This window comes from Cetorhinus maximus, chromosome 7 (assembly GCF_964194155.1).
Source record: "Cetorhinus maximus chromosome 7, sCetMax3.hap1.1, whole genome shotgun sequence".
NCBI lineage: Eukaryota > Metazoa > Chordata > Chondrichthyes > Lamniformes > Cetorhinidae > Cetorhinus > Cetorhinus maximus.
The window spans coordinates 92191391-92203884 of record NC_135885.1 but is presented as its reverse complement, the minus strand read 5'-3'; the positions used below and the strand labels follow the sequence as shown (position 1 = coordinate 92203884).

General features: G+C 44.2%; 1 protein-coding gene across 1 annotated transcript in view; it reads right to left on the bottom strand.

Annotated features, from left to right (window-relative positions):
* The window catches only part of LOC144682943 (protein diaphanous homolog 3-like), a 786894-nt gene that overhangs the window by 126201 nt on the left and 648199 nt on the right, over nucleotides 1–12494 (bottom strand). The window contains exons 26-27 of the mRNA XM_078545867.1: nucleotides 6507–6602; nucleotides 5959–6018 (exon numbers count right to left, since the gene is read on the bottom strand). Of these exons, the coding sequence (XP_078401993.1) occupies nucleotides 5959–6018; nucleotides 6507–6602 (156 nt within the window). The remainder of the gene's footprint in view (nucleotides 1–5958; nucleotides 6019–6506; nucleotides 6603–12494) is intronic.

Genomic DNA, 12494 nt, shown 5'->3' with positions numbered 1-12494 from the left:
TCCCAAATTCACACCCAGCATTGCCTTGGCACCTGGGTGTGAGGTGGCTCAGTAAATCTTGACACAACATTTAGGCATTACTTAGTAACTTTGTTGATAATAAAACACACACAGCACATGTAGTGGAGCTTCATTCTGATCCCATTTGAGGCCTCCGCATTTTCATTCCAGCAGTTTCAGATATACACAAGGAAACTTGGAACATTGATGGCACTGTCACAATCAGGTAACCATGTTGATTGCCCATCGGAGAGCTAGTTCAGGGACTATGTCAAGCCATGCTAGCCAGACCTTCAGGTCCAAAGCAGCACCCTCCCATTTAATAGCCTGGCATCAGGAGCCTAGACACACACCTCTAATTTCGCATAGTCGTGGCCATCTAGCAGACATTTCAGGAGTCACTAAGTGTTAGCTAGGTTCCTAGCTCTGCATCTTGTAGGTGGAGAGTGGGAACTACTATAGGGGTGATGTCTAGCTGTATGCGTGGTCATGGCGTCACGCTATGGGCTGCCATGAGTGACTAAGGTCCCTGACTATGACTTGAAATGTAACTCACACCAAGCCTGACAGACATTACATGGAGGCCATTGAAAGAAAGACCAAGTTAGAATGACTCCAATGCGGGTCAACATTGAAACCTAGAAGATCCACATAGACCAGTCTCCAGTATAGCAGCATCAGGGGAATAAACACAACTAAAATTGATATTCATGAGGCCACATGATATGATCCTCTGACCCAAGTCTAAGGTATGCACTGTCCAATCACCATGTCGATAGAACTACAAGCTTTGCTCATGTCGCTGATGTGGACAGAAAGGTGATGCACTGTACTGAGATTGTGCGAGACACCATAGACCTGAGGGATATGATGGGAGATAAATGTGGGGTGGTGGAGGGCAAGAGTCACACTTGTATGACCTCGGAGCATTGCATCTGACAGAAAAGCCGTTCACTAGTTGAGAATTTCAGATAAGCAAAATATATTTACAGCAGTGCAAAGTAAATACACTGAATGAACACCCATGCCACCGCTGTGCTCTCAATATTTCTTAATTTTTCTGACTCTACTGCTATGTCTTGGTGCATCCCTGACATCCTCAGCAGAGGTGGAGGCAGCCTGCTAACTGCTATGCCCTGTTAACAGCCTCTGACAACCCTGCTGTACCCCTCCATATCTTTGGAGCTCCAACATCTCTCTGAGGGCCAATTCCAGAGGCTCATATTTGGACTCAGCAGGAGCCTGGCCTCCAGCAGTCCTCCGAGTGTCAGTAACTTTGGCTGTCCCTGCTCCTGCCTGCTGTGGACCATAATCTATGCTGTGCTCACTAGACGGTGACCCCGAGCCTGCTTTAAAACTAGGTCCCACTGAGGTATGCGTCTGTGCCGGTGGAGATTGCAGGTGAAAGCAGTGACGGCTCTACATTCAGTGGGACCTCAGGAACCTCAACCAAGGTGGTTTGGGGGCTGGGGCTGCTGGCGGTGTGCTCCTCCTTTTCTTGCTGGTGAGTGTAATAGGAGGAAGAGATAATTAGGGATTGGCTGGATAGTCACCTACGTTAAATAGCACTCACAGTTCTGGTGGGTGGGCGAAGACTAGTGGATGGGGCCTCACTGGCTTGTTGGGAGACGCCAATCTCGCCTTCGGCACAGGAGTGGTCCCTGTCCTCGCCAGCCAGCTCTGTTGCCTGCTCTTCAAAGGGCTGAGTGGCCTGAGCTCTGGCATTCCCCCTCTTGTCTGGGATCTCTCCCTGTTGTTGTGGGTGATCTTGTCCTGCATAAAGGCAGATGGACAGACTGAGCAGGATGAATGCCAAAGCAGGTGATAAGCATGCCTGCCTGCTGTGTGTGCTGAGTGGAACTCTGTAAGAGCTGAAGATCCAACTTGTGCAGAATGTGACAAGAGTTGAAGATGTCAACGTGTGTGTGAGAGAATCAATGATGATGTCCCTTGTGCTGGTAGTGTGAGAGATCCCAATGGATTGTAACCCTGTGAATGCCTAATGGCCTTATGAGAGAGTGAGTTGAGAGTGAGAAGATGGTTGGCTTACTCTGGTGGAGCGGATGAGATCATTCATCCCCTTTTGGCACTGGATAGTGGGCCTCTTCTGAGGAGCGCAGACGCTGAGCACCCTGGTGACTTCCTCCCGAGCCATGGTGGAGGGTGGACCTCCGGCTCCCACCACAAGGGTAAAGGATGTCCTGCTGGTCCTTGACTGCCAGTTCCTTGTCGCCAAACTTGGGCACACATGGTTTGGCTTTTCTGGAGGCCATTCCGGCGTTTGCCACAACATGTCCTGGGCTGCAAAGAGTGAATGTATGTGCAGGTGCATTTAAATATGCTCCCCGGAAATACAATCCAGTGAGGTAATGGCGGGGTGGGCGAGTCCCAGTGTGCACTGCCCCACGAGATATGATATGTTCATTCATGCATACATAATGAGTTGAAACGTGGACATTCTGGTGTGGCAACCTGACATACCGGCCAGAGGAAACTGCCGGCTTTCCCGCCAGCCACTGTACTTTGTCTCCATCCTAAATCTTTGCTGCTGATTTTTCAATTGAATAATTTGCTAATTTAAAAAAGGGGGCTACATACATAGACACACACATAAAAATTCTTAGCGCACTTTGAGGCAATGCCTTTTACGTCATTGTTACATTACTAAGTCGATTCAGTACATCTATGTCCAGAATAAAAGGACATGAAAGATATAGTTTGGAAAATAATGATCAGCTGTAAGTTTGCATATGACCTGCTGTAAATCTATCTTAATATAACTGATGATCACAAATTACTGCATTCATGACGATTGTGTGAACATTTTATAAAGTCACTGCTTATTTCACTATTGATTTTTAAATATTAAATTGGGGATTAGTTAGGATTTGTTTTCCTGTTTCATGTGGAACAATTATTTTATAAAACATACTGACTTCTCTAACATGGCTTTAGTAAAAATGTCACAATAGGATACTGTAGCTCATTCTCAATCTAACACATGCAAATTGAGCTAGTAATAGCAACCATTGAGTTTTGAAATGCAAACACTTATCGCCTTAGGAGATTTTCTGAACTACACAGATCTCTCAATGAATGTTCTCTTAACTTCTGTTACTGTTGTGGTGATACTTTGAAATTCTCGCTCAACTTGCACCACAGTTTAAAATCATGGTCTTCTGGTGCTTGCTATTAGCATAACACCATTTTTAAATCATGTCAATATTTTTTTAAATGAGCAAAACCAGGAATGGTGACACAGTAGGTCTAGTATTATTCATATGTAATAGAAATGAATAAATATTTAACTTAAGGTCAGCAAGTATATTTTACTGTGAAATCTATAAACTTTACATTATTTGCCTGAAGTCTGTTCTAACTCAGTGACTGACAAACATAGCGAGAGCTGATGTCAACCAGCAGAGAAAGCCTGGAAACAGATTAGCCAGTGAGCTGTAGCGAACGGCAGAGCAAGTAGAACACAGTCAGGGTGCTTTTCCCCCACGATTGGTGGTCCTTTTGCATTGGAAGAGTGCATTGTAAATCCCTTAGAGGACTGTGTCCTTCACTTATTTTTGCTGCCAGATGTTTTTGATAATTCAGCAAAATAAAAAATCTTTTGACTTGTTTTTATGAAGAAGGAATGTCATTTCACAACAAGGAAACAAAGTACTTATTGTTAAAACCGAAAATTTACAATCAATTTCAACTATCCACAGAGACAAATATGATGTTACTTTACTAGAATATGTTTAACAAAAAATGCCCAGTACACTATTGATTTTCTGTGCTCTGTAAACACTGTTCGTATTTCATAGTTTCTTCAAAACACACTGAAAGCAGTAAAGGTTATTATGGTAAATGGGATAGCAATTGTGTTACCTTAAATGGTTAGCTTTTTCATGATTGGCTGATCTTCATAGTGAGGAATAGTATCACAGTGAATGGAACAGTTAGGAACTTTGTTGGTTGGTACCAGAATCTAGCATTTCAACACCAGAAATAGCAAGAATCCAGTGCAGATTAAGATTATCTCTGTTCTGATCCAATAATTTACTTTAGCGCAAACTCTGAATAGCACCCCTGGCTCCACAGGGTCCATCATTGCCATATTTTTGCTTGCCGTATGACCTACATTTAAGGTTTCTTGTAATGAGGCTTTCAATCAATGTGAGTTCAAGTATGTGCAGCTTTGAGAAGCATGTAGTTGGGAATTGGGCTGAATTAATTTCCTACCACAATTTCCTTTGTATGCCTACAGCAAGCAAAAGCAAGAATGTTGGCCTATTGAACAGGATGCAGACTCTGATGAGATTCTGCTCTGAAGTGAGAGCACACTGCAACACTTACTCCCCCAGCTCCACTCATTTTGGTGCATTTCTTGTGGAGGATTTTTGTGCTGTGCATTTTTATTAAATTAACAAGTTGCACAAAAGACAGAGTGCTGGCTTGAACAGAACAATCATTAACATGCATCAGGACATTTTCAAACCTTAAATTTCTTTTTTGATAGAGAAGATGATTGAAAAAATCATTTACTCCAAATAGTTAACAATTTTTTTCCTTTAAAAGATGTAAATTTCAATGCCATTCCAACAAAGGAAGTAACAAAGTTAACTCAAAATAGAGGCAATATTTTTTCCTAACATACTAACTGGGCAAAAAACAAGTAACAAAATATGAAAGAAAAAGTAAAAGCAATGATTTTGCAGAAATTCACCAAATGCCATACATTGAGATTAAAACTTGATTTTGAAGCTTCAATAGCTTTCAAGTTCGCAGTAGTGCAGTGAGTGTTGGTCCTGAAAGTTACATGGCCCTTGTCAGGAAATTTGATAGAAGTGTTCAAAATCTTGAGGGGTCTGGACAGAGAAGGTAGGGAGAAACTATTCCTATTAGCAGAAGGATCGAGAATTAGAGTACACCAATTCAAGGTGACTGGCAAAAGAAGCAATGGTGATATGAGGAAAAACATTTTTATGCAGCAAGTGGTTAGGATCTGGAATGCATCGCCTGCAAGTGTAGTGGAAGCAGATTCAATTGTGGCTTTCAAAAGAGAATTGAGTATTTATCTGAAGAGAAGAAAATTGCAGGGCTATGGGGAAAAGGCAGGGGATGGGGACTAGCTGAGTGGCTCTTACAGAGAGCCTGCATGGACACGATAAGCCAAATGGCCCCCTTCTGTGCTGTAACCTTTCTAAGATTCTATGCATCCCTGCAGGACAGGACGCACCGCATTTCCACCTTTGATATTGCCGGTAATCCAGTCCATATTTTGGAATTAATTTGGGTTGATCAATCCAAAGTAGCACAAATTGTGCTGCGAAATCCTAAATTATCATGGAAAATAGCTTATATATACATTAGAGTAATTGTCTGAATTCTGTTTTAACTCAATGACTGACAAATACAGAAAGAGCTGAGCTAAACGCGCAGGGAAAGATGCACAATATTCACGAAGACCTATGAATAGAATGACAAATTAAATTACATTTATGGAAAGTTGGGACCCAATCCAGATAATTGGCATACGAGGTAAACAGAAGATGCAACGTTAAATGGGCTTTATTGACCAGAAGATGAAGCTTACTTCACTAAAATATAGTATCTGTGAGATCGGAAGAGGTTTGAACATAGCCTAGTGGGCTCTTTAGTCCATTGATTTTTACTCTCAATCTTAATTTAAAATTCTTCAAAATTTTTTCAAAGCCCACTTGTAGAATAAAGTGTTTACTAGGCCTTAATGACATGATAAATGAAATTGCATTAAACCAAAAAAATTTGTGTATGAAAGGCAGCTTTGAGTGGATCCCTCTTGTGTGCAAAAATTGAAATACAGCAATTTAAAGTGGTTCATTTGTATGAAAGTAGATGGAAAATACAAAAGTCTTGCAAATAATTCAGGTGAATTGGGCACAATTGAAGAAAGAAGCACGCATATTAGAAAGTCATTTTTACCCTGGTTCCAAGTCTTCAAAACAGGCCATTGTGAATTTGGACTTGTACTTTGTCGAGTATCTGTAAGAGCCAAAAAACAAAGTAATGAAAGTGAAATGGCAGTTAATAGTAAAATGTGTCAAAATATTGAAAAATGTATAATTTTTAGGATATTCTCTAGTGGTTACAAATAGCAGGCACATAAATTAAACACTTCATTCATTGAGAGACTTTGTGAATTTTGATAGTTAATTGTATCAAGGCTACAGGGATGAGTTACATATGTTTCTGAACATGAAACTTGTCATAATGAGCACACAAAGTTTACTTCACAGCATTGATTTGCAAACAAGTACTGACAACAGCCAAGTGGAATTAACATCTTTCTGACATTAGCCATCAGAAGAGGAAGATTAAGTACGCTCCTGGCATTGACAGGTTCTGTGCCCCACAGTACCATGCCTCTTAATTTTAGTCTCTTTTCTAAAAAGTTTATTTTCTGGGGAAAAGCATGAGCACTATCTGCCTTAACTCCCTTAGAAGCAACATCAAATAGGTACAGAACTCACCTTTAGGCCTTGGTGTCCGTTTTCTTCGGTCTCTGAATGCAGCACCTGACTGCAGGGCCTCCAGCAGGCTATCCATCACGCCTGTCTCATCACCCTCTGTGGAAAAGGATTGAGGGAATTTTATCAGCCCTGAGGGTTACCATAGCAATGTCAAAGAGAACAGGGGAAGATCACTATGTTATGACTAAAACCAGCAATTTCTGAACTAGACAAGCCCTTAACTTTGTCATAAATCAGCTTTCTTTTTTTACCAAGATTAGTCATGTTTTAGGTTTGCTCATAGCCATTAAATAAAGACCAAAGTTGAATTGATTCACCTGTGACTATTGCTTTCAGTGGGGAAGATCAACAGCTACATTGAACAGATTTTGTCACACAATGAGATGCATAACAACTAGAACTGCCTGCTAGTTTTTGCATGTTAAAGAGCTCCACTGCTAATAGACTGCAGTGCTGATTGAACAGTTGTCATGGAAAATGAAAAGACTTATTCCACAGATCAGAAATAAAGGTCAATGCAATCTACTATTTATGTCACATTCTTGTCATGTTCTCTCTCCACTCCACTAGTCTCACAGAGATGATGAGACTGGCATTAATGCAATCAATCATTCTTTAACACATCTCAAAAGCTAATACTTCCTGTATTGGCATTTTGTTTTACAGACAAGCAGGTTTATATCAGAAAACGAAGGTTTTATCTAAACAAATCACCTGCGAAAGGTTGAGAACATTGTTGACCTTTATTTACTGTATGTAATTTAAATGGAATCACTGTCTCAGGAGATCATCTGTCATTTGAAGCAAACAAATTATCTATTATATATTCCTTGAATTCAATGTTAGCTAATTTTACCTAAAAAAACCTATGTGTAGCAGCAAGAAAATAAAGTGATAATGCTCCTCTATGATGTAGCAAGTGGTCTGGTCAATAACCAGCTGAATAAAAAGATCATAATATGAACTTAATATTGATACATTAGTTCTGTGCAAATATTTGAAGATAGGTTTAAAACAAAAAATCTTAAATATTTTAGTTGAACTATGCTAATAGGGTGAATTTATCATGTTGAGTATAATGCACTTTTGCAAGCATTACAAATATTGTGGTCTGAATTTTCACCATGACAGAGAGTGTCTCTGTTTTATCGAAAATGGCGCCGAAATCTGGAAGTACCACTCCTGAACCCGGCGCCTACCATTTTCACCAGGGGAGGGTGGGGAGCGGGGGTGGGAACGGGTTGTAGTTTTCACATCCGTGGTTTACATATTGAAGTGCAGCTGCCTTCAAACAGATCCGATTTTCATAACTGGGAGGTCTAAAATAGGCTTGTGAGCTGTGGGCCGTGCAGAAGGTCTAAAACTGCCTGAGCTCTTTGGAGAGATATGGTACCCTTTTGGATGGGCCCAGGGACAACTTTGGGAGAGATCAGGTGCTCTTTGGGAGATTTCAAGTGCCTTTTGAAAGAGGTAAGGTGCCCTTTGGGTTGCTTAAAAGAAGACATGAAGATGTGTAAGAAGTGGATAAACCCATTGGAACTGTCAAGCTGATTGGAATTGTAAAGCTGTCAAGGGAACTGTTAGGTTGTCAAGGGATTTAAATTTCCTGACCTTTAATTTTTTTGGAAGAAAAACTCTGTGCCACATGAAAAAAAAGTGCTTGCTATTTCACTCGGTCTGTTGGCATAAACTTGAGCGTTGTCATTACAGGATTTGTGCTGAATGACTGAATTGACAACCTATCATTATCACAGTGAGGTGCCTGTCAATTCACAGTTTGACTGACAGCTACAAGTGCTTATACAATCTTTGAAGTGGGGCTATGAATACAAATGCTTGCTTTAATAACGGATTAAGTAGTTGAAGGAAGTGTAGTGATTGGGTTTTTTTTAATCAGTGTGGTTTTTTTTAATCGTGAATTCATCAATAGACACATAAGAGCTTTATTTTATTTAATCTCAGGATGAGTTGTGAGGTCTGCCCATGGTGGATACTGGGTGAGTTGGCATGGATAGTGTAATGGCAAAGGGTGGTAGGTCGGGGGCATGGCTTGGCATGGAGGGTATGAAGGGCCATGGAGGAGTGGGTAGAGGCACAAAGGTTGGCATTCTAGGCTTCTCAGCCAGGGGAAATATCCTCACATCATCTACCCTGTCATGCCCCTTTAGCATTTCAACTATTTCACCTCTTATTTTTCTGAACTCTTGAAAATAGAGGTCTAGACCACTCAATATCTTCCCTTAGGACAAGCCCATCATTCCAGGAATCAGTTTAGTGAACTGATTATTCTCTCCAATTTCTTCCTTAGGTGAGGAGACCACTCCAGTTATGGTCTCACCAAGGTTTTACTAATTGCAGTAAGACTTCTTGTATTTCATTCCTTTTATAATAAACACCAACATACCATTTACTTTCTTAGTTGCTTGCTGTACTTGCCCATTAATTGTGATTCTTGTACAAGGACACCCAGGTCCCTCTGAATACCAACCTTTCCCACCACTTAAAAAATATTCTGCTTTTCTATTTTCCTACCAAAGTGGATAACTTCACAATTCTCCACATTATATACCTTCTGCCATGATTTTGTCCACTCACTTACACTGTCTATATCCTTTTGTAGCCTCTTTGCGCCCTCCTCACATCTTAGTTTCCCTCCTAATTTTGTAACATTAACAAAATAGGATGCATTACACTTGGTATTCTCATCTAAGTCTTGGGGCTGATTTTCAATATGGGCTCACAAGCCTGATATCTGGGTGAATTCCAGGTCCTGACCCTACAAAGTGAGCCGTGTTGCTCTTGCAGCATGAGCTTTAAATGTAATCAGCCAGGAGGCGACCTTGACATAGAAGTAGAGACACCGAGCACTTAAGGAGATGGGAGGTTTTCTTGATATTGTAGTGGTCAAGTCATGCCCGCACAGATAGTTGGGCTGTGGACTCTATTTTTAAAAGGGAAGCAAAATGGAATAATGGACACTGTACTCTCTTAAAATGGTTTCCGGAAAGTCAGGTGACTGGTTTGTCGTTTCTGGAGAGATAGAGACAATGGACGGAATTTGCCGAGACCGCTGGCGGCGGGTGTGATATGTAGCATGCGCGAGAAATATGGCACGACCTGCTTCATGACGGCGTGAAGACAGGTTGCAATTGTCTGCTCAGCCTGCTAAAGGCGGGCCACGTTTCCTGTCATCGGTCAGCGGGGAGCTAATTGTAATACATCAGCATATAATTAAAAGGCCATCCTGCCAGGCTCTTGGAACCCGGTTGTATCATCCGTCCACATCGGCGGGAAAGCAAGCTGAAGTGTTTCACAACGACATGCAGGCCACGTGCACCATGCCTCTGCAACTGAGACAGATCAGGCACAGCCACAGTGATATCATTGGGGTCAGGCTCCTAGCCTGCCTGCCCATGCAAGCAATACAGAGGCACCAAAGGGCCACAAAGTGCTCCATACCTTACACCATCCCCCGAACCCCCCGGCACAGATTTTGAGTCCGCCACCACTTTATTGGACAGCGGGGCAGTTGGACTGCACACGTTGTACAATCTCCTGGCCACGTAGCAGCCATTGCTGGAGGTGCTCATAGCCTCTTCCAATCTCAGCATCCTGGTTTGGACCAATGTCCCCCACATCGCAGGTTGACAGGGCAGCATGTAGCGCACTCATCTCTGGCCATCTGAGGGGTGACCAGCACTCTCCGGGAAGGGTTAAGGGGTGGTCACACAGGGCCAGGAAAGGTGCTAAGTACAGCCATGATAATAACTTCTCTCTCTCTTTCATGCTGCAGGAGGACCACGGCAGGATCATGGATCCTGGTGACCTAGCTGTCTGCCTGATGGCCTACAGAGACCGTAGAAGACTGAGGAGAGAGTGAATGAGGTTCCTGCCTTTGTGCAGCCAGGTGCAGCAACCTCATGAATAAGCGGCAGCAGGGGCTCCTGCACACGCTGCCCAGGAGCAACAGCGAGCTGTGGCTGGTCGGTGCCTAGCGACACCCAGTGTCTATCGACGCTGTCTGCCACTTACTGCAGGACTTGACGCCTAGGGGACATTGAAGTCATCCACTGTCAATGGCTGTGAAACTGATCGCGGCACTCAATTTCCATGCCAGTGGCTCCTTTCAGGGCTCCACAGGTGACCTCTGTGGGATTTCACAATCCGCCACCCACAAATATACCCATGAGTTCTCTCATACTCTCCGTGTGCTCTCAGCTCCTTTAAGGTGGGGCTGGCCATCATCACACCAGCATCTGCACCCAGTGATGCTGTGCACCAGCTCCTGAAGGGCTGAGATGCTGAAGGTGGACACAGCATCAGATGCATCTAAAATTTCAGGGCTGCATCTCTGAGATGGCCCTGATCAAGGAGCGCAATCCAGCTGCCCTCAGCCAGACAGGAGTCAGACATTCTCAGAAACTACGTGAAGATCTATGGAGTGTCCTCGCTGCATGTTGTCATTATCCTCCTGTGATCGAGCGACTCTTAGGGCTCCACTGCATGTCCATGACAAGAGCGTCCTCACAGAGGGTATTGGCACTAGCATAAGCCAGACCAGCGTCAAACATTCACAACTGCGATGTGAGGATCTACGGGGTCGTCGTCATCTTCCACAATGAGGGCCCCCCTAGCGCGTCTGCCTCGTCTATCCACTGCGAGAGCCTCATCCCCGTCATTGTCACCACCGAGGATCCTCTCACCCTCATCCCCGTCGGCGGCGTCCTCCATCTCCTCAGCCAGCTCCTCTTCTCGTTGCAGTGCCAGAAACACCTGGGTGGATGGCCCTGGAGTGTACACCTGCTGATCCTCCTCCCTATGGGTGCCCAAGGGCCCCTGGATGACTCCGAGAGGAAGGGGTAGCTGGAGTGAGATCGAGCTGCCCAGCACCCCTCTAGTGTACACACTATTGGAGACCACCTATGACATCAGAATTGGAGTTAGGCCCGTGTAACAGTGCAGGAGTGAAGTCCTGGACCAAGGTCTCCATGGCGGCCACCATCCTGCCAGTTTTAACCTCAGTGCGTTGCAATGCTGGCGCTATCACCTCAGCCTGAAGATGGACGAATTCTTCCATTGTGCCTTGCAATCTGAGGAGTGCAACGGACATCCTTTCCTGATGTTCCCTAGATTACCTTTGCAGCTCCAGCAACTGTGACATGACTGAGTCCAGAGGCTTGTCATCTGACTTGGACTCAGCAAAGTTCTGGCCTCCAGCAGTCCTCCGGGTGCCGGGGACCTGGGAAGTCCCTGCCTCCGACTGTTGTGGATCAGAAAGTGTGAGGTGCTCCCCAGATTGTGATCCCAAGGCTACTCTAAAGCTAGGTTCCACTAAGGTGTGTGTCTCTGCACTGGTGGAGGGTGTGGGTGAGCGCTGTGACAGGACTTCAGGGAGGGTGCCTTCAGATTCCTCTTCAGGAGTTTCTTCGGAGCTTGATTGGAGGCCCTGGGTCATGGACTCTGTGGCTGTTTGGCAGATATGCCTGCGAAAGCAAAGGGAGATAATTAGTGCATGGCAGTGGTTTGTGAAAGAGGACAGACACATCACTCACAGCATGGTTGTCTGATGGATGTTGCACTGCTGGATCCTCACTTGGTAGAGCAGCACCAACCTCACTGTCAGCACAGGACCGGTCCCGGTCATTACCTGCCAGCTGGACGGCTCTGTTTTCGAATTCTGTCAGAACTTTGATCTCCGGCATCCCTCCGCCAGTCTGCAACCTTTCCCTCCTGTTGTGAGCCAGTTTGTCCTGCATGTATAGAGATGGGAAGAGTGTATCAAGATGCCTGCCGGGCCAGATGATAAGTATGCCTGGTGTGTGTGGGTGGTGAGTGGTCCCATGGACGGGATGAGAACAATGGCAGTGCGTGTGAAAGAGTGAATTGGTGATGCCCCTTGCACTGGCAGTGAGTGAGGGCCCTGTGGGTGCGTGGTGGGTTTGTGAGTGTGTGAGTTGGGAGTGATGAAAAGAGTGACTTACCCTGGTG